Source organism: Mixophyes fleayi, chromosome 8 (genome assembly GCF_038048845.1).
Source record: "Mixophyes fleayi isolate aMixFle1 chromosome 8, aMixFle1.hap1, whole genome shotgun sequence".
NCBI classification, from domain to species: domain Eukaryota; kingdom Metazoa; phylum Chordata; class Amphibia; order Anura; family Limnodynastidae; genus Mixophyes; species Mixophyes fleayi.
Window position 1 is genome coordinate 75462852 of NC_134409.1, and position 23762 is coordinate 75486613.

The 23762-nt window shown below is 43.2% G+C and overlaps 1 protein-coding gene across 9 annotated transcripts in view; it reads left to right on the top strand.

Moving 5' to 3' along the window:
- The window catches only part of SELL (selectin L), a 470693-nt gene that overhangs the window by 36195 nt on the left and 410736 nt on the right, over positions 1-23762 (top strand). For all 9 annotated transcript variants that reach the window (XM_075182749.1, XM_075182751.1, XM_075182754.1 and 6 more), the window contains exon 2: positions 15922-16000. In XM_075182749.1, coding sequence (XP_075038850.1) covers positions 15922-16000 — 79 coding nt within the window. The remainder of the gene's footprint in view (positions 1-15921; positions 16001-23762) is intronic.

The following is a 23762-nucleotide window of genomic DNA, read 5'->3' on the forward strand; positions in this document are numbered from 1 at the left end:
TCAGTGATAATAACTTAATTAGTTCTCCACGCACGTTCCACAGCAGTCTACCCTAGTGCTGGGATGTGGCGAATTGATAGGAGTGTCCTAGCCATTGCTTAGGCGACTGGGACACCCTGGCTGGAAGTGAGTCCTGGGTGTCAAACAGGCAGCCAGGACGCGAGCAGGGGGAACAGTTAAGCTGTCGCAAGTAGTGCGGCAGCTCTTGAAATCATATGTATAAAAAGACAATAGGTCTGTCCATGTGTCTTTCAAGATTAATCTGTGTCCTCCAGGATGTCTGAGAAGACAGGTCAGAGAGGAGCTGCAGAGATGGCTTGTTTGAGGCAGGTAGGTGTAAATACAGAAGTAACTGGCTATGGAGGGAACCTCGGAAAATACAAGAAGGACTTTGCATACATGGGTGTAGCCACAAATGCAAAGCTGTATATGTTAAATATTATTGATCTTTCTTATTACAAAATATATACTACTATTTATTTATACTAGCTTCTTTCCTTATTATTATTATATTTCCTTCTTTGTCTAATTACTAAAAGAAATGCGTATTAAACACCTTCCAAATGCACAAAGTACAAATAGGGAGTATAAACCCTATAATAAGAGACATTTCATTTATAGTCCAAGATTAAGAAATCAATACAGCAATTTAGTATTTAGATCATTTACAGAAGGACCATCTAGTCAGACAGGGTGGCTCTCTGTGTCTGATTACATCATCTTAATTAGAAAATGTGTATTGTATTCCTATGCCTTAATATCCTAAGACACAGAAGAAAGCCAAACTCGCCCACACAGCCTAAGCCTATTCTGCCGGTATAAGAGGAGCAGTTTACTTATGGCGGATTGCTGGGCCATAGCAGATTGCTGGGCCATAGCAGATAGTGGATCCATAGCAGCTTGTAGAGTCTTTAAGTTTGTCCTCCTTTTCAGGGCACTGCAGCCTTTTCCCAGAGTCCTAACAAATGTGCATCTAGCCCTTTATCAGACATAGCTGCAGCATCTTGTAACAGCGGTTGCTTAATGGATGTCTGCTGGGCCGTAACAGTTTGTAGTAAGTCTTTATCAGAAACATCCTCCTTTTTCAACCTAGCACAATATAAAGGGTCATAAGCTACTGCCACACCAACGTGCTCCAAGTTCTGATTTTTGTCTCTCTCCATGTCCACACTTTGACACACCTGTATGCACTCTTTCTGGGTTGAGACAGTTGGCTTCTGCTTTTTCTTGCCCATTGTAACTTGAAAACACCTTTGCATGCTTCTGTTGTTTCAACACAGAAACATGCACTTTACACTGACAATGATTCTCAATAAACTTTTCTCTTTAATGTCTCTTACTTATGCACAGAACCAGGCCACACTCAACTTGTGCTTTGCAGAAATACAAATTCAGCAACATATACTTTTTTGGGTTATTTTCCTAGTCTTAATGAACACACCTGCTTTAGAGCAATTAAACTCAGTCCATGAAAATACTTGATTTCTTTGCCTTTAATCTGTGTCTCATTGGTCTTTGCATCATCATCATCATCATCATCATTTATTTATATAGCGCCACTAATTCCGCAGCACTGTACAGAGAACTTGCTCAATTTGTGCTTACAGTCTAAATTCCCTAACACACACACACACACAGGCACACAGACCAACACACACAGATTAGGGTCAATTTGTTAGCAGCCAATTAACCTACCAGTATGTTTTTGGAGTGTGGGAGGAAACCGGAGCACCTGGAGGATACCTATGCAAACACGCGGAGAACATACAAACTCCTCATAGATAAGGCCATGGTTGGGAATTGAACTCATGACCCCAGTGCTGTAAGGCAGAAGTGCAAACCACTTAGCCACCGTGCTGCCCTACACTTCTATTTTTTCAACACAGATAGCCAGTTTTCGCTGGCAACATTTAACCCCTGTCAAATCTTCATACATACAGCAAATCTGTGTAAATAGTATTTCACAGCAGGAATTATTACTCACATCCACGTGGTTCTTTTTTCCACTGTTGTTGCGTAAACACTCTGTACCTTTTTCAACTTTCATTTTATCCATATGACAAGACATGCACGTAGTTCTTCACGATGTCTGTCCCTTTTAACTTTCCAAGCACACACACAGAGCTGGTTTCTGCAAGTATCTCTAAAACTTCTGCTATTCTTCAAATGCACAGATCTTTGCTAGCCAGTAAATCACAGCAGCAGCAGTAAACCACACAAGTCCAGAGGTTTCAGGTTAACAGCCACAGCTAGTTTATTCACCAGCTTGCAAACAAAACAAATACATAAACAAACTCCTAGCCGTCTGGCTACTAGCTAATACATTTTAGCAAGACCCTCTCTCAGGTGTTGGACCTTGTGTCCAAACACACAGTCAATATATTATTGCTCACCATAGCAGAGTGTCTCAGGAGGCAACTCACCTCCTCCCCAGGTCTAAGACCATGATTGCCTATTCTAGCTGGCTTTTCACAGGCACCTCACAGGTGCCTCTTCTGATCAGTCTCTTTAGAGACTGGCAGACCAGAAGACCCGGATTGGGCCTTATGTATGGAGCTCACCCTTCTCTTCCTCCATACATAACACCAGGGACCCTTACCATGGTTTGTTACCACATGGAAACACTCTGTGGAAAGCTTTTCCCACACATCTACATTCTCCCTGGTGTTTTAAAGCACACAATGCAGGAAGCCTGGGACACATACCTCTGTCATTTATCCTCTTTCCAGTGACTCTGTCATTTATCCTCTTTCCAGTGACTCTGTCACATAATATAAACATTAATCAGGAAAAAGTTGAAAGCAAAAAAATGTTTTTATATATTCCCCTTCCCCCCCAGGAAATCCATTTGTTAGGATGATCCTAATGATCTTAATGTCTACTGGACATAAAATACATTTTAACAGTTGCTCTTGATTGCAAATACATCTTATAGCATGCATACGAGACTGTCAGACTGTGAGATATGGCAGAAAAACAAGTAACTTTGAGATCCTAGAAGCCTTATTCAGATGTGACTGCATGTGCTAGAGTTTGGCGCACCCTTACCATACATTGACTATGGACGAATGCCACTTCCCCACCCTGTTCACTCCCAGAAATTGTAGGTTGTATTCAGGGGAGGACTGGCAAATTTTAGCCCGGGGAGCAAGACTTGAATCAGCAGCCTATTAGGAACATTTTAAAGGAAAAAAAATGCAGGTGGCCCATGACCCAGCCCAAGCTAGCCCACTATGGAAATGGCCCTGCCCCCCAGCCCAGCCTGCCTCTGATTGTAGTAAGTGTCTTTTGTGTAGGTAGATGCAGAGAACATTGCTGCGTTTAATTGCGCATATCCCTGTTCTGGGCATGAATAGATTGATTTTGCAATGCGCACATTGTGTTTTGCATGATGATCAGGCCCGTAAATGCATCATGATATGTTTAGGGCACAAACATAATAAGCATATCATGGCAGTCATACAAGCATCAAGTACTGGCTAATTTTTTAAAATGTAAATATGGAAAGTAGAATAAGTGCATTATTCAATATGATACAGGTAAGATATTTATGAGAAATGAGAAGAGGCTGATGTTTTAACAAGCATTCAGGAAACTGTTTTATCAGTTCATCTAGAGTTATCTAGGGTACACACCCTTCACATTCTCAATAACTGCTGGGAACTTGGAAATAAATACTCTCACAATACAATCCATACTATGCAACATAACTAGACCAATTTTTATTTTTGTGTTCAATATTTGTATTGCTTATCTAACTAATTGCCATCCCAGGCACTGTATCCTTGTACCCGTAAACACCCGCCCAGTGTTTCTGGTATAATTCTCATTGCTGACAGCATAGTTCCCACAGCTCGTATATTTTGCCATTCAAGTTCCACCAGTGCTCAGTCACAGTTATTGTGAAATTAAGTTTATGTGCTCATTAGTAAAGACATCAACAGCATGCTAATAGGTCGCATAGACTTCCAATTCATAGCCTCGCATAATTTCTTCCCGCCCCTGGACTGGCTCAGTGCCGCACTCCCTTCAAACAGCTTCCAGGTATCCGGGATTTCAGACTGTGTACAGTGGTTCAAGTGGTGTATGTATAAATAAGTTCCAAGTAGCCTTTTAAAAAGTATTGCAACTTCAAACTAATAATAGTAGAGGTGATATGAAAATCACCCAATACAAATAGTGAGAATATAGATTAATTTATTTTTTAAAGTCTTAAAATTTTAATTTGAAACTTTTAGGGGTATATTTACTAAACTGCAAGTTTGAAAAAGTGGAAATGTTGCCTTTAGCAACCAATCAGATTCTAGCTGTCATTTTGTAGAATTTCCTAAATAAATGATAACTAGGGACTTGATTCATCAAGGATCTTAAATTGAGAAGTTTCTTATTTCAGTCTCCTGGACAAAACCATGTTACAATGCAGGGGGTGCAAATGAGTTTTCTGTTTTGCACAATACTGACTGTTTTTTCATGTAGCACACAAATACTTAATAGCTTATTTGTACACTGAAATTTAAAGTTGATATTTGTGTGCAACATGAAAAAACAGTCAGTATTTAACTTATGTGCAAAACAGAAAACTCATTTGCACCCCTTGCAATGTAACATGGTGTTGTCCAGGAGACTGAAATAAGAAACTTCTCAATTTAAGATCCTTAATGAATCAGGCCCTAGAATCTGATTGGTTGCCGTAGGCAACATCTCCACCTTTTCAAACCTGCAGTTTAGTAAATATACCCCTTAGTCTTAAACAATCATTCACATGTCAAAAAATAAGAAAAATAATATATTTGAATTATCATTAAACATGAACTCACATACAGCACATATAATACATAATCCATAAATGTATTACAAACATGATTTAAAATACTAATAAACATGTTAAAATAATATTTGGTTATTGTGTGCAAGCACATTACATTTTATGCAGTGTTATGGTTAAAAGCCCCAGCACTCTGCTGCAAACTATGAGTAGCCGACCCCCTCCTTACCTCCTTACTGATCATCATCATTTATTTATTAAGCGCTACAGATTTTGTAGCACTAAAAAATTATCTTACAGATATGACAAACATGAATACAATAAATGTAATGACAGATACAGAAAATAACATGGACTTGAATACAATTGAGTATAATAATTCCTACATGGATGGTCATGAACTAGCAACAATAGCATGAGGTAGTGGAGAATTCAGCTTAACGTTAACTACAAGCTAATACGAGTGAGGATAGCCATCATCATCATCATCACCATGAGACATAAGGCGGAGAAGACCGTGCCTATCATCATCATCATCATCATTTATTTATATTGCACCTGCATATTCCGTAGCACTTTACAATTTGAAACAAACACAGTAATAAAACAATACTGTGTAATACAGACCAACAGAGTGGTAAGAGGGCACTGCTTGCAACCTTACAATATATATAGCACATAAGAGGTTGCGTTCTATAGGGATGGGGTAATAAGAGAAAGTACTTGCTAATGGGGCAAGAGTAAATGTGGTGAATGGATGAGGCAGAAGGAGTGGACGTGAGGGTTTAGGAAGTAGAGTAGACAAGCATAAAGAGGTGAGATTTGAGGGATTATTTTAAGGTTTTAAGCAGAGTCTAGTAATATGAGGCAAATAGTTGCATTGGTGAGGAGCAATGCAAGAGAAGTCTTGGAGATGGGAGTGGAAGATAAATTTAGCCACAGCATTCAGGGTGGATTTAAGAGGCGAAAGGCAGATGTGGTGGAGGCCAATGAGGAGGTTACAGTAGTGAAGGTAGAAAATAATGAGTAAAAGGACCAGGGTTTTAGATGAGTGATCAAGGGGCATATTTTGGCAATGCTTCACAGGTAGATGCAGCAGGTAAGAGGGACTGGAGATAAGAGGTAACGTCAAGGATGACACAGAGGTAACACTTGTGGGAAACAGGGAAGAGAACGATGTTTTTGACTGTGATGGAGATCTGGCAAAGGGTGGTGTCATTAGCTGGGGTGAAATAAAAAGCTCTCATTTGTACATGTTAAATTTTAGGAAACATTGGGTCATCCAGTTGGAGATGCCACAGAGATGGTTAAACATGTGGGATAGGAAAGAGGGTTAGAGGTCAATGGAGGAAAAGTTGATTTGGGTGTCATCAGTATAGAGGTGGTAGTGGCCTCCGAAGGAGAGGATGAGTTCACAGAGAGAAAAGGTGTATATACATCTTAATAAAGAGACTGATACTCCAATTTTATTCTGATCTATGAAGACTGTTTATCATGGAGACAATTACAATTACTATTTACCATAGAGACAATTGAAGAGAAAAAATGCATGTAACAACAAAAGAATGGCAATGTCTCATCTGTCTGAGTTAACAAGCTTGTATTCTTGCACTACAGGGGCTTAACTAATAGGCTATAAGTTACAAGTTAGAAATAAAAAAATATTAACATATGTAACCAGTCTTGATGTGTGGGGGTAGTGTATCCTCCAAGCCCTGCATATGCAGGTGTGATAAAGATGGAGTAATGTTCATAAAGGCGGATGAAGTGATGCACAAGCACATTACTGGAAATAATGAGCAGCAGGTCATCTTTTCATTGTGAATAAATTGTTTGGATTAATTTGGAACCTCACATGTTCATATCTCTAAATATTAGCCCTTTTCTTTTGAAACTCCACAAAAACACTTGTTCTGCTCTCGCTCTCTGCCAAACTGTAACTGGTCCCTTCCGCCTGGGAATCACACATCCTTTCTCCACAAGGGGGTTTTACATATAATTTATAAGAATTACTTTTAAATAGTTAGTTGCTGTTAGATGCAGGTAGTAACATAACTGATCCATGCAACATTATTGTGTTGATATTTTCAAAAGAATATTGCAAGTGAATGCAACTTGAATTCCAATAATGTCACACATACTCCTTATCATTTGGACATGTGGATCTACCCTCTCAAGGCCCCTATGCTGCTCTTGTAAACATGCGTGGGGGCCAGCATAAAAAAGTTAAATTCCAAATGGGATTTTAATTCCTTAATCTTACATTAAACTTACAAAGACAAAATAAAAAATATTGGGTTAGAGTTTCACTTTAATCACGAAAATTTTTATTTTCTGGATTTCATCTGCAAGTGTGAATATTTATTTGCAAGTACACATTTGCTGGTTAGTATTTGAAGGGTGTATAACACAGATTACTCTAGATTAACTGATGAAAACATTTTCTGAATGTTAACTTTCGAACATAGAATTTGATTACAGATAAGAACCGTGCGCCTCATCTAATATGCCTATTTTATTCTTAACATCCTCAGACTCTATTTAATCCTTAGCTTTTTTCCAGCTTTAGGCTAGCCCTATTGTCCCCTACCATATTAGCCACTTCTGGAAGTCTATTCCCCATATCTACTACTATTTCAGTAACTAAATTCCTCCTCAAAGTTCCCCCTAAATCTGCTACCCTTTAACATGTCATTTTCTTCTACTACTTATCTTCCTCTGTTCCATTCTCCTGTATTTTGCTAAAACTATTGGTTTAATTGAAATATTCTATTATATTCCCCTCTCCTTTCTCTGCTTCAAGCTATACATATTGAGGTCCTTTAGCTTTTCCAGTTTTGTGATGTAGACCATGCACCATTTGCAAAATATCTAATTTATTTATACCTTTCTTTAGATATGGCCTCCAGGACTGAACACAATATTTTATGTGTGGTTTCACAATGACTCATATTGTAGCCCAGACACCTCTCTTTTCCTGCTACTAATTCTGTTAAAAAGCATAGTGTCGATTTCCCCTCTCATGTAGCTTTCCCCTTACTGGTAATAATGCCTATGAACCATAAAATAAAGACACGGACACCGACTTAAGTTTGGAATAAAAAGGTCCTTTTATTTATGTTATTATTATTATTTTTCTCTAAATTATTTTATTTAATTTTCTATTTTATTTTATTTTTTATTTTATTACTATCAAACGCAATTTGGACCTTTTCCTTTATATAGGTGGCGAAGAGCAGGGCAGCCAGCTAAAAACAACATAAGCCAATCAGGTGGAAGATCGTCTCCTTTCCACCAAACCATGTTACAACCCTATCTATTGGCCGGTACTTATCGTCTATAAATTAACTCAATACCCCCTGGACTCATACTGGTTAAGCCCTTTCAAGGCAAACCCTGATACTCCTTACTAGAGCACCAACGAGTCTGCTAACGACGAGGGAACCAACACTTGAGTACCGTACGTTTAACAACCATCTGACTGCCATGCTCTCCCACCACCGCCGTGTGTTCTATGGACCGCGCGGCCCGCCACCTAAAGAAAAAACTAACCCCCTCATCTCTGCTTCACCGTAAAACCTAGAACAAGATAGATATTTTCATCAAATCATAACTCTATCGGAGAACCGTAACGACCCCAACCAAAGTGACTGTATTCCCATCTGTTATTCACTTTCTGGAAGAGCCCCTTCCTAATAGAGGGGCCACCCCCGTTTAACCTACTTGCTTCATTAGCTTACCTTTACCCCTCTACGAGGGCCATTTGTTCACAATTTTTATTCATTACCTTTTTTAATTTTATTTTATTTAATTTTTATTTCATTTTAACTCTTAAATAACCTGGAATAGGAAAATTGGTAACCCACATGAAGGTAAAGACCCCTTATAACCCCGGGAGGCGCATACACTAATCAGGCCTTGCCAAGGAAACAAGAGGAGAAAATCCCTTCATGCCCCCGTTCAACACAGCGAGCAGCATGGCCTTGGGTCACCAAGTGATAGAAAAGAAAAGATAAGATGAGAGCGATAGAATAATACTGAAAGATGTGAGGAGATGGCATACTGCGTATAAGAGCCCCCTTCAAAGGCTCATTTGTCAGGTCGTATGTATTTCTTATAGGACTGCGACTTCCATCTCCCCAGCGCTTGAATCTCTGTGACGGATGGCCCTCTAACGGCAGCGGCCGTGGCGGCCCCTATCCTGAAGGAATGTGTACCATAGTCCCCTGGGTTCAGACCTATCTCCCCTAGGGCCCGTTTTAACAAGGCGTTAAACTGAAATTTGGTTAATGGGGTATTATCCCTATGAATTAACCACGAACCCTCCCCTGGGGGCCGGAGAGTAGCAAATTTATTGGCCAACATGACTGGGCATATAGATGTTCCTTGTTGCTCCGTAATTGTTAACCAATGGCCTCTGCCTAACTGATCCGTTTTTGACCGAACTATCTTACAGCGAATCACCTTAGGTTGTAAAACCACATTTCTAGACAGCAAAGCTCCTCGTAAGTCGTTCTTAGATCTGGCTACTAGCTCGCTAATACGAAAAGCACCGTGATACGCTACTGAGAAAGCTAAACCAAAAAGCAAAGCCTCGTACCCATCCACGGCTAAATTACGTAAGACCTCGATCAACCTAGCCAACATTTGGCCGTCAATAGGGCGGCGAGTGTCATTCTTTAAAGGCTGTATTCTGGACCAACCTTTCAACGCCTTAGCTATAATAAATGACTTCGTGGGATCCTGCGTACCATTTAGTCTCGCCATAAATTAAATACCGGCTAACAGGGACCCCATCCTAGCTCTAGAAACCCCCTCGTTATAAAGCTTCCACATAAAACCCATAATAGAGGGGATCTGACCTGAAGCGCCGCTGTAGCCGGAAGACTTGTAACACAACCACCGTTCCCATGCCCCTTGATAACACTTTCTCATTGCCGGAGCCAAGGATGCTTCCGCTAGCCACCTTATCCCTACCGGATCATTTGCCAAACACAAGGGGGACACTGTAAGCTGGTTAAACGGGCCTGTGGGGCCAGAGCTCTAAAACGTTGCCATTCAAACTGAGACAGAGCGTCCGCTATCTGATTATCCACGCCAGGAACGTGTCGTGCGCGAAAACTAATGTCAAACTCTAGACATTTCAACGCCAAGACCCGCAACAAGTTGATTGCCGGGCGTGACGAGGCGCTCTGCTTGTTGATAGCCTGTACCACCCCAAGATTGTCACACCAAAAAACCACACTCCTGCCGCGCAGCCGGCCGGACCACAACTCCAAAGACACAACTATGGGGAACAATTCTAACGCTAGCAGGTTCCGCACCAAACCCTCGGCTTCCCATGACTGCGGCCAAGGCGCGGCACACCACTCCCCCTGAAAAAACGCACCGAAACCCTTCGAGCCTGATGCGTCTGTATGTAGGTCCAGAGACTTATTGGATACTGAGGGAGCTGGCCATACTCGTATACCGTTGAAAAACTTTAAAAACTGGCTCCATATACCTAAATCCTCCCTGATTTCGACAGACAGTCGAACCTGTGAATGGGGACTGCGAAAACCTGCCGTCGCCAGTTGCAACTTTCTACAAAATACCCGCCCCATGGGTATCACTCGGCAAGCAAAATTAAACGAGCCTAACAAAGACTGAACTTTCCGCAAGGAGCAGGACGGAGACGCTATCACTTCCTCAATCAGGTATTGTAATTTAACAATTTTATCAAGGGGTAAACGACAACAACCTTCCATCGTGTCAATTTCTATGCCTAAAAACGCTAAGCATGTGGCCGGACTCTCTGTTTTATCTGCAGCTACCAGTACACCCATCACCCGAAATAGAGCCTGCGCAGCATACAGCGTGTCCTTACAACAAGGGGAGTCAGCTGGGCCTATAAACATGAAGTCATCCAGATAATGCGCTATGCCGCGGTGCCCCGTCCCCGCCCCTACACACCAGTGAAGGAAAGAACTAAACGCTTCAAAGTATGAGCATGAAACTGAACACCCCATTGGAAGGCATCTATCCACATAGTACTCGTCCTGGATTTTAAACCCCATAAATTTAAAGGACTCGGGATGCAAAGGGAGGAGCCGAAATGCGGATTCTATGTCCAATTTAGCCATTCTTGCTCCCTTGCCAAACTCCCTCACTATTGCTAAAGCATCGTCAAAGGACTGGTATACCACTGAGCTGATTTTAGGGTCGATCGCGTCGTTAACTGACTTGCCCGCTGGGTGGGATAAATGCTGAATCAATCGAAATTTACCCGGGGTCTTTTTTGGAACTATTCCGACCGGGGAAATAACTAAGTCTTGAATGGGGGGGATGAAAAAGGACCCACCATGCGACCCAGGCCTATCTCCTTAGCAACCTTCTCCGCCAGAATGTCATGGTGTATATACGCGGAGCGAAGGTTCCTGGCGGCGGAACCCGCCACCCCACTATCAATGGGGAGGCGTAAACCGTGGCGGAAACCCTCTCTAAGGAAAGAGGCCAGCGCCGCATCCGGGTAAAGCGCCAGCCATCTACAGAGGATTGGGAAGTTAATGGGAGAATCGGCCTTAGACAGGACCCCCCGGCCCTCCCCGCCCCCTGCCAATGCCCATGGTGCCCCTAGGGCAATCTTTGAGGGGGTGACTTCCCCTACAATTGGAGCAAACATGTTTGTATCTGCACCCCTCCCCCTCCCGCAGGAGGAATTGTTAAATGCAAAGCACCGGTTCCTTGAGGACTGGGGAGCACCTCGTCTCCCCCCGAACTGAAACCCAATTGATTGCGGAGGGTCATATCCCATTTGGACACCCCCCATTTGGGCTCTATTCAACCTCATCCAGATTTTGACGTCTTTAAAGGCTAGGGGCATATAAGGCTGGCCATGCACCTTCTCGCGAAAAAGCTTATCATACAACCTCCATGTCCCTGGACGCTTACAATTATGCATCTCATTAATCAAATGGAGATACTTCCAGACGTCTATAATTGCATCTGGTCTCGTTTCCAAATAACAGGACGAAAAAACAAAATATCCCGTTAACCAGTTGGAAAAATTTCTATACGCGTCCTCCCCAACTCCCCCCCGTGCACTTGCAGCCGCCAACTCCTTTTCTATGTCCTTTGTTAACTCGAATATATCCACATAGTAGCCCCTTTTAATCTTGTCCCTAACGCTGCGCCTAACTCCTATCATCAGCGCTGTGTTCTCACACTTAACCAGCGGACCTCCTGCCGGCGCTGGGGAAGAAGCCCCTAACCGATCTCTGTGTTTCCTCTTACTACCCCCAAAATGCTCGTTAAGTATTTTCACTAGCTTGCGCTGACCCTGTCTAGGGGAAGATGAAGTGGACTCATCACTTGTAGTTTCAACGGTTGCACTCGACAAAGGGGAATTACATACAGTGTAAGCCTCATACTCACCAGCTGCCCCATGCGCCTCCATTCGAACGGCTTACGCTCGTCCCTCACTGCCCGCTCCGATCTGTTGAGCACCTTGCTGCGTCTCTGCGTACTCTAACTCCTCCTCCCGCTGCTCGAAAAGCGCCGGGCCGCCTTTGTCTGCTGCTTCTGCCGATGAAGACAAGCGCACCTGCGGAACTGGATGAGAAAACACGTTAGCATTTGCGGGAGGCAGACCGTACCGGGTCTGATGCGGGACCCCCCGCTGAGGCACCCACCGAGGGTGCCCCCCCGTGATGTCCCCTGAGACCAGGGGGTGGGGGGACACCCCAGCTCCTATCACCTTGCTGCTCTAACAAGGCGGGGGGGCTGGGAATCCTTACGAGTCGCATTATAAACGGAAGGTCTGGGATGGGCGTGCATATATTGGCCTGATAAGGAAGGGTAAGGGGCCAACCAAATACCATCACCCTCTGGCGAGGTCCTATAATCCCTGGGGGGGTATGGCAGGGACCCATAGCTGTGTGGGTCGCCTACCCCGGGCTGATCGTGCGGCGGCGGACAGTAAGGACAGCTGCCCGATATGTCTGATGAGCCCAGGGCCCGACTAGACTGAGGACCAGGGGCAGGGTCCTGCTGTTGATGCGCTCCCCTGATCCCAGGGGAAAAACTAGCTGGGGCTGGCCCCAGCAACCCAGGGGCCTGATTGGAAGCTATACCTGACCCGACCTGATCACCGGATTCCCGTGAGAAGAGGAGGGGGGAGACCCCAGAGGCGGGGGGATACTTGGGCTGAGGCAAAGTAAGTGAGGGGTGGGAGTAAGTGGACATAACTTGAAGGGCAGGTAAGTGTGGTAATAAGCCCTGAAGACCCTTGTTGTGTGCCAGGGAACTGGAGAGATCTAACGGGATCTGTGTGGAAAGGGCTGAGGGGGAACTGCTACCTACCCCTCCCCTACTAATGCACTGAAACCCTGCTGGCACTATATCCAAAACGACGGGGCCCAAGCCCCTGTATGGGGAGCTGTGAAACTGTGACCTGCCCGCAGTGTAGTGCCCCCCTGCTATCCCACCACTGTACCGAGGGTGCCTCTGCCCGTCCTGCCCGCTTAACCCAGGGAAAGGATGGTTGTCCCCTATGAGCAGCCTTGTAGCCGCAGGAAGAGGGGAAGGAGATCCCCTTCCCCGCGCTAGTACTGCCCGACTGTGCCGCCCCCCATCTCCGGACACGAGCGGCCTGGCCGCCCGCTCCGGAGCCTTGGCCCTCCTGGCGTGACCCAGGCCAGCCCCGCGAGATCCTCTCGCGGCGGCCGAGTCACGTGCCCGCCGGACCACCTGATGGACCGCCCTGCGAACGGACCCACTGGCGGGACCCAAAGCTCCCTGCTGGACTTGGTGGGTAAGAGGGGAGGAGACCACAGGGACACTGAGGGGGAATTAGCGGCGGCTGCCGCACGATGAGGAGGGAGAGGGGAGAACCTGGCCGGGATGGACCTGGAGCGACGGGGTCGGGAGGAGGCCATAACAAAGGAAAGCACCAGACAGGCAAGAAAAAGAAAAAGAGAGGCAGGAGCAGACAACAGAAAATAAAAGACGGGTGGGAAGGGGAAGAGCGGATTCAGGGGAGAGATACAGAAAATAAAAACAGGGGAGTAGGAAAACCTAGGCTACCCAGATAAATGCAATTCCACAGACAACACTAAACAAAGGGGGAGATCCTATCACAAGGAAAGGCAAGACGGAGAAAAAACAAGAGCAGACAAAGGAGGAAAAGCGTAGAAGGAGAAAACAATATCACAGATAAATCAAAACAAAGGGAGAGATACTCAGCCTGCTGCTTCTCGGAATCCGGATCCAGGAAACAGGAAGCTCTCTCTTCCTCCACTGCTGGATACATTCTCTCCACGACCACTCCCACCTCATTCCAGTTGGCTGATTCCATCACAGACTTAACCCCCTGGTGGTAAGTATCATTTATCAGCTCACAACACATGTTTTTAAACTCCTTCGGCTTAATTGGCCTCTCTCATCCTTTTATGCAAACTAGTTATCCTACTGGTTGTTCCCATTGCTTTACTATATTGTCTGCCTAACTTTAAGTCACCTGAAATAGTGACACCTATATCCATTTCCTCATTGGTAGTTGCCATTTTTGTGTCTTTAATACCATAATCAACATTTTAATGTTTGAGACCCTTGTTCAAGATTGAACTATTCTGACATTGAACTGTAGTTAGCAAACATATTCCTCTAACCTGATGAATAAGTTTGTATTATCCACAAAAAGGAATTCTTTTGTTTCATATCATTCATTTTTACTCAAGGGTTTTAAGTTCAAGGGGGGGTGGGGGGGTGGGTTACAACAGAACAAAGAAAGGGGGAAGGGCTACATAGCAGGGATCAGACAGTACAGAATGTTCGAAACACTGATTACTACATTACAAATTGGTAAGCCACAACTGACACAATGTAAACAATTACAGATGACGAAGCTATTCAGACAAATTAAGGGATTTGGAGTCTACACCATCTGGTAAATATAGGAACCTGTATCAAACTCGTGCCAATTATGCCAGTTAAGCAGGGAGGATCCTGCCATGGAATAGGGGAGCCCTGTCACCTCCATTACAAAACTGAACTGGATTTTGCTGACAATTTTGTGGATAGTGGGAGCGGAAGGATTTTTCCCGTAGTTGTAGTATTACTGCACTGGCTCTTTCCTTTCAAGTAGTAGTAACATCAATAAAGATATAGAAGAGAATCAGAATCAGATCCTCGGTACTACACTGGAACCTCTCCTTCTTCTGAATTATTAATTTTGCTACAATTCACTATCATCTACCCTTTAACCACCTATGAATCCAAAAATCTTATTGTAAAATGTATGTCTTTCTCATGAATATTTTATATTTTTGCTAATTCTTCAGTTCTACTTTAAATATTTACATTTTGACAGTTTTAAAAAACTAAGCTTATTAAAAAGTATTAGCTGGGAACTATATGCAACAGTTGTTCGGGTACTATAGGATCCACAAACCTTTTTTGATCACCACATTAATATGGCTGCGGAGGGGATTGTGAGCAGAAGGACCCATAAAAAGTTGCAACCTGTCACATTACATACGTAGCTCCACAATGATTGAACCATGTCAGTTTTACCTGTTATTTTATTTTTATATTAATATAATTAATATTCTAAAGTAATATGTATTATTAATTTTTAGCACAGTACTATTTTTTGGTGATTATTTTTTTTATTGGAAATTAGTAAAATAATCATTATAATCAGCTTTATTAACTAATAGTTATTAAAGGTGTTTCTATACTTTAATGATGGTTACTACAAGCTAAAACCAGTTGTCTTTTTTATTGTTTTGCTTCGAAACTCTGGATTTTATTGGTGATCTACAGTCCTGCCTGATGTAATTTTCATGTAGCTTTTTATTTCTGCATACTGTTAGAATGCAAGTATTGTACTTCCTCTCACCTGCTTCACATAAAGCTTCACATAAAGCAGGAAGTGCTAAGAGAGCCGTGTACCATATAGTCCATGAGAGACAATGCTAAACTGTAACATCTCCCCGAAATTCGGGAGCCTCCCGGAAATTCCAGGAGAGTAGGCAAGTATGTTAAACTTAACAAGGCTTTGAGGAGATTAAATAATGTTTGAATCAATATTATATATATGTACAAATGAATCTGTTTATTACACATTGATACTTTAATCCAAAATAACGAAGGCATGTATATTATTTCTTTCATAGCATTCCAAAAAAAAGGATCAACCATGTATATTGATTTGGGTGAAACTCAGAGTGTTCACACTCATAGTTCTTTGCAATGGTAAGTAAATATTTTATTTTAATGATATAAAAGTGCATTGCATTTTTTGTGAGAGTTAAACATCATGCTATTGTACTGAAATATATGATATTGTAACGTTAAGCCTTAGCAGATTAGTTTTATATAGGAATGCACGGATAGTTTCAATTGCACCTCAGAATGCATTTTCCTGCTGCACTGGTTTCTCAAAAAAACCTATTTTATTTACTTTTTGTTTTACCCAAGCAAATTTTATATAGTTTCCTTTTGGTGGGGATAGGTTGGGATTTTCTTTGGTACCATAGTTGGATAAATACATAGTTGCCTACTCTCCCGGAATATCCGGGAGACTCCCGAATTTTTGGGAGTTCTCCCGGACTCCAGAGAGAGCAGGCAAAAATCCCGGATCCAGCTGTCGCCGTTGTTGAAGATGGTGGGGTCGGGGCTAAATGCGGCATCGTGTCCCTGCCCCCTGCTGCGAATGGCCAAAATTGGGCAAGATTGACAGGGGGTGGAGCCTAATGGCGCACCTCACATGGCCACGCCCCCCTCGACAGACCCCCTCCCGAACTGCTGCCTTCAAAAGTAGGCAAGTATGGATAAATACCTTTTTAATTTATGGAACTTATACAGAGGAAAAGTGGAAAATATTTTACTGACTACAAATTTTACCTTTTCATGATTCTTCTGTCAGCTACTTTCACCAAATTAACTCAACACATGAAATTTATCTCTTAATTTATGCTACGACTGACCTGTAACATTAATTATAGATACCACATTTGAGTATTTGGGTGGATATCCGGTATCTATTAGTACACACACATTATATATATATATATATATATATATATATATATATATATATATATATATATAGTATAAAAGACAGATAACTCAGCGCTAATTATCACCTCAAATGAGAGAATACAATATATAACCAGTCCAAGATAAAACAGTCCAAATCACTTTAGCTCCTGTAAGAGCGGCAGCCTATGAAAGCATGGAACCAGATGGTCAGTCCGGAAATGAAGTAGTAATCACTGCAACAGAAGACAGGCAGGGCACCTCATAGTGTAAAATCAAAATATAAACACTTGGAAGTGTATTAGCATGCGTACCGTAATATTTGGTAAGTAGATCTTATCATGTACTGGGTCATCCTTAGTAGTTGTACCTCCAGACCTCAGTTCAATGCAGAAAAATGCGGAAAAAACATAGTGTAATACTGTATATGTTATAAAACCACGTGTGAGAATGGTAACACCACAGTGTGTCCCAGCCACATATAGTGAAAAGGGTGTTTTTAACCCCAAAGAAGAGAGCCCCTTCACATAAAATCACCAAAGATAAAAATGCAATCTGCGTACCAGAGTCCCTGGAGAAGACAGCACTCTCCAACTCAGTAGCTAAACCAGGATTTCTTTAGTTTAAACTCGTGTTCCACAACCAGCAGTTCCCCCAAATGGCGGCAAAATAGAATTGGAGGAAATGCGATGTAGTATATAGATTGATTTAATAAACAAGGTAATAAAATAACTTACATCGGGTATAAGAAGCAGCATAGAAATAGCAACCAAGCTTGACGCGTTTCGTCTGGATCAATCCAGACTTCCTCAGGAGCAATTTAAGCAATCATGTGTATGATCTAAACCTCCAGTTATTTATGGACCGGATCCGCCATATTGGTGCATGCGCACACCCCGCCCTTCAGTGCGCAGGCACGAGAACCGCAACCAACTTTATTAGTACTCACAGAGATTGAACATACAGCATACCAATGCGCCTTATGTCCGGAGCTTGTGAATGAATTAAACTATACAGAACTTATGAATATATTAAGCAGTACAATCCAAATAGGAGAATATTGCACACAAAAACTCTAATTAAACAAGGACATGACAATTAAACACATAAAACACCAATCTAATAGAATATAAGGTATAACAACCTAGCCATTGTGTTTATAAAGGTGAAGTTTCAATGCATAACAATTATACATATAAAATAGTACCATTCTAATTATTAAGTGCAACAACGAGACAATTGTATTCATGTATAAAGTGCAACAGTATAGATGGAGCATATAAAACAACCAATTAATGTTTAATCTAGACAATGTGATTTATAAAAGTGCGGATTAGCAACTGCAATCAAATACATATATGTAATATACCTTAAGATGAACTATAGCTCATCTAAATCATACAAAATGTATGAATATTATACATCAATCCTATACTTATTAAAAATCATATAACTATAATGATAAAATTCCATAAAAATGTCTAAAAAAATACCATAGAAAACATATATATAAGAGGAGGAAGGGAAAAATGTTTATAGAAAAGGGGCTATTTCGTAATTCTCGTTTAAACCAACCGGGGTCATAGTTCCCACCTCAAAAATCCAAAACATTTCCCTTTGGTAAAGTTTTCTTTGTAAATCACCCCCCCTTGGACCTAATTGTACATGTTCCAGGGCCCTAAAAGTAAGGCTTTTTGGATCACTATTGTGTTTATGAATAAAATGTCTGGATACAGAATGGCTTTCCATACGGCTTTTGATTTTCCGAATGTGTTACTGGATTCGCAATTTAAGGGGACGTTTAGTCTTCCCTATATGCTTCAATTTACAGGAACATTCAAGCATATATAATACTGACATCGTTAGACAATCCATACGATGCCTGATACTAAATTTTTTACTGTTATCATAATTAAAGAAATGAGTCTTGACAGGATTCATGTATTTGCAAACGTTGCAATGATTGCATCTTACAGAACCATTTGTATTGATATGAAAACTGGAGAGTTTTTGAACATTAGGCTCTTTTTCAAGTCTACTTGGGGCTAGTACATCTTTTAGACTACGTTTTTTTCTAAATATCACCACCGGTTTATTCGGAAGGATTTTAGATAATATCGGATCCCTATGTAAAATACTCCAATGTTTATTAAGAGTGGACCTTATTCTGTCCTCACCACTATTGTACTCTGTGATGAAAGGTATCATATTGTTCTTAGTGGGTCTTATTGCATATTGTAAAATTTCGGTTCTATTCTTTTTGTTAATCCTCTTAGTAGCATCCTCTAATGATTTAGTAGGGTACCCCCTCTCTTGAAATCTCCCTGTATATATTGTTAGTTGTTCTTTGAAATTGGTTTCTTGACTACAGTTTATTTTAAGCCTGTTAAACTGAGAATAAGGTATATTATTCTTCCACTTCTTATGATGGCAACTTCTGTAGTGGAGGTAACTATTTGTATCAACTTGTTTGATGACATTTTTAGTCAATACTTTGATATTTACAGAGGTTAAAATGAGATCAAGATATTCAACCTGTACTTTACTAATTGTTGCGGTAAATTTATACTATTAAAGTTATACTCATTCCTACCAATAAAATCCAAGAATTCCTAAAATTCATCCGGGGTACCATTCCAAACCAACAATATGTCATCAATATAACGTTTGTATAGTTTGATTTTATCCAGATATATATTGTGTTGGTATATGCACTTGTTTTCCCAACTGCCCATGTGCAAGTTGGCAAAACTGGGCGCAAAAGTAGTGCCCATTGCCGTACCACAAATTATATATATATATATATATATATATATATATATATATATATATATATTGTGGAACCAACCCCAATATATATTGTGGCAAGAGCCCGCTACTGCAGAAGCACACACTAACAACTTCTTCCTTTTTATGTAGTTTTATTGTCAGGATGGTAAATGTTTTGACACCGTTCAGATTTCTCAGCAAATTTTGGAGACCCTAAACACTAGCTATACATAGTCCAGCTCTCTCTCAGGACCAGCCAGCTCACCCAGCATTGGTCTCCCTGAACAAATGAAACAAACACGCTTTTATACATGATGCTCCTACCCCAGCCTTAGCTTGATGGACAGGTGACACACCCACCTTCTCTTTAAAAGAAAACACCCATCACTGCCTCTGTTTGCACAACCAGACACGCCCTGTCTGTTTGCTGAGAGGAAGGATTTCAGAACATGTAAGTTTAACCAAATTTAAACTATTGCTTTTCATACATAAGTCTTCACTCTAGGTGCATTACTGCACAAATGTTTTACTCTACTTCCCTGCTTTCTCTGTATATTGCTAGCTAAATGCCTCCTTTTGTTACATAGCCCTCCCCCTAGCGTCTCCAAGTAGGGGGACGTGGACTTCGTGAGGAGCGCATATTTTCGTGACAATGCATCTGCATTTTTGTGTAGAATCCCAGGTCTATGTTCTACTGAGAACTTGAAAGGTTGCAGTGCCAAGAACCAGCGGGTAACCTTGGCATTTACCTCCCGGTTGTTCTGCATCCATCTCAATGGTGCATGGTCTGTTATTAAGGTGAACTCTCTGCCTAGGAGATAATAGCGCAGAGCTTCTGTAGCCCATTTTATGGCGATACATTCTATCTCAACAGTGGCATATTTTTTTTCCCTTGGAAGCAACTTACGGCTTAGGTACAGGACAGGATTTTCTACTCCATTCTTCTCCTGTGACAAGACTGCACCTAAGCCAACCCCAGAAGCATCAGTTTGGAGGAAGAACCTCTGGGTAAAATCCGGTGCTTGTAGAACTGGAGAGGAACAAAGAGCTAACCGAAGATCAGACCAGGCGGTTTCTGCAGAATCAGACCAGGTGTCAGGATCTGCTTGCAAGCCACTTGCAGTACATACTGCTTTGTTTGGCAGCTCCTGCCTTTTGACTTTATTAGTGTGTATTTGCAGCAGTACCTCTGATCATCATATCCTGTGGTTACACCTTGTGATTCTTCCTCCTGCATTGTTCCTGTGATTCTACTGCATTAGGATCTCATCATTCATTCTGCTGACCTGTTTCATATGTGAACCTGGGACTTACCTGTGCATTTCCCTCTATATGCTGCCTGGAATCTTCCCTCACCTTCCATTACCCTGCAACAGCTGTATATCTGGTAAACTCTGCAAGATATTAGGTCATCAACTGTTCTCCAGCAATAAACATTGTTTGTTTTTCACGTATCCATGACTCCTCAGCTGTATTTCTACTCTGATCCGTGACAGTATAACCAGCCTACAAAACAGCTTTGGAGTCAGGTGAAAGTTTTGTTTTATTCTGGGACCTTTTTCTGCAATCAAGTTTTCATTTGTTTTTAGCAAAATGTCTGTTTCACCAATCATGGAATTGCCACTGCTACAAACTTTACAGATGGACATTATCTTGCTACGTTCCCAGCTGGCTAAATTTTCTACCTTACTTTTGGACCCACTCAGGAGACTGTCAGATTCTGTCTCTCCTAATTCAGAAGCTGCTGAGCTGTCTCAGTCCACCTTCTCTGCTGATGAACCTGTGCAAACAGCACCTCTTAAAAATGCTTCTACAAATTTGCTGTTTTCTATGAACTATGGGGTAACAAATTCCCAGTACACAGGTGGTCCACGCCCCCATCTGACTGAAGAGGAACGGCGGCGCAGGATAACATACAAGTTGTGTCTCTACTGTGCCAGCAATGCACATTTCTTGCAGGACTGTCCTATCCGTAGACCACGTCGGCCTACTGATCCATCCCCTGTTGCTTTCCCTCTGTATTCCAAAATTGGTTATGCTCCACCATTTCTATTCTCTGGGAAGAGACCCAATCTGCCAGCTCCAGCCGCCTGTCCTGAGGCGCCAGCTCCAGCCACCTGTCCTGAGGTGCCAGCTCCAGCCGCCTGTCCTGATGCGCCAGCACCAGCCGCCTGTGCCGAGGTCCCAGCCTCTCTCTCCTGTGTCGAGGTCCCAGCCTCTGTCTCCTGTGCCGAGGTGCCAGCCTCTGTCTCCTGTGCCGAGGTGCCAGCCTCTGTCTCCTGTGCCGAGGTGCCAGCCTCTGTCTCCTGTGCCAAGGTGCCAGCCTCTGTCTCCTGTGCCGAGCTGCCAGCCTCTGTCTCCTGTGCCGAGGTCACATCTTCTGCCTCCAGCTCTGAGGTCACATCATCTGCCTCCAGCTCTGAGGTCACATCATCTGCCTCCAGCTCTGAGGTCACATCATCTGCCTCCAGCTCTGAGGTCACATCATCTGCCTCCAGCTCTGAGGTCACATCATCTGCCTCCAGCTTGGAGCCTCCTGCCACTGTGTCCGGTCCTGAGCCTCCTGCCACTGTGTCCGGTCCTGAGCCTCCTGCCACTGTGTCCGGTCCTGAGCCTCCTGCCACTGTGGCCGGTCCTGAGTCTCCTGCCACTGTGTCCGGTCCTGAGTCTCCTGCCACTGTGTCCGGTCCTGAGTCTCCTGCCACTGTGTCCGGTCCCGAGTCTCCTACCACTGTGTACGGTTCCGAGTCTTCAGCCGCTGTGTCCGGTTCCGAGTCTTCAGCCGCTGTCCCCAGTTCCGAGTCTTCAGCCGCTGTCTCCAGTTCCGAGTCTTCAGCCGCTGTCTCCAGTTCCGAGTCTTCAGCCGCTGTCTCCAGTTCCGAGTCTTTAGCCGCTGTCTCCAGTTCCGAGTCTTCAGCTGCTGTCTCTGTTTCTGAGCTTCAGCCTGCTCCAGAGGGGGCGCTACCCTTAAAGTCTGCTTCAGAGGGGGCGCTGCCCTTAAAGACTCTTCCAGAGGGGGAGCTGCCCTTACAGTCTTCTCCAGAGGGGGCGCTGCCCTTACAGTCTGCTCCAGAGGGGGCGCTGCCCTTACAGTCTGCTCCAGAAGAGTTGCCAGTTCATGCGGTCCAGCCCGAGTTGCCAGTCTATGCGGTCCAGCCCGAGTTGCCACTCCATGTGGTCCAGCCCGAGTTGCCAGTCCATGCGGTCCAGCCCGAGTTGCCAGTCCATGCGGTCCAGCCCGAGTTGCCAGTCCATGCGGTTCAGCCCGAGTTACCACTTGGTGCTGTCTGCCCTCAGGCTTCTCAAAGTGCTGTCTGCTCTCAGGCTTCTCAAAGTGCTGTGTGCTCTCAGGCTTCTCAAAGTGCTGTCTGCTCTCAGGCTTCTCAAAGTGCTGTCTGCCCTCAGGCTTCTCAAAGCACTGTCTGCCCTCAGGCTTCTCAAAGCGCTGTCTACCCTCAGGCTTCTCAAAGTGCTGTCTTCCCTCAGGCTTCTCAAAGTGCTGTCTGCCCTCAGGCTTCTCAAAGTGCTGTCTGCCCTCAGGCTTCTCAAAGTGCTGTCCCTGCCAAGCCTGCCACCCAGTCGGGGCTTGCTGGCAAGCCTTCTGGATACCTGGTTGCATAGTCAAGCATCACTAGTATATATTGGTGCCCACGTGCTGATTTTTCCAGTGGCCCCACAAGGTCCATAGCTATCCATTCAAAGGGAACTTGTACTATTGGTATTGGAATGAGAGGTGCCCTGTACATGGGTTTGGGACAGGTTCTCTAACAAATGGGACAGGACCGGCAAAACTTTTTCACTGCCATGTGTACACCGGGCCAGTAAAACCTAAGCAGAACTCGTTCCCGTGTTTTATCCTCCCCTAGGTGTCTCCACAGACATGTGTGTGTGCTGCTTTTAACACTAGGGGTACATGGACCTGAGGAACCATTAATTGTTCTACTTTTTCCCCCTGTACATTAGCAAATCTATACAGGAAATTATTTTTAACAATAAAATATGGTATACCTTCTGCAGGCTGGGCGACTTTCGCTACCCCATTTACCTCAGTCACACTTTTAAAGGCATGTTCAAAAGTGGCATCATTAAGTTGGTCTCGAGCAAAGTCCTGCAGAGGAAACAAAATTGGTATTGCGGACCAGTCCGTAACCTCACTGACAGGAGGGGTGGGCTCATCTGCGACATCACCGACCAATGCTAGTTTGGA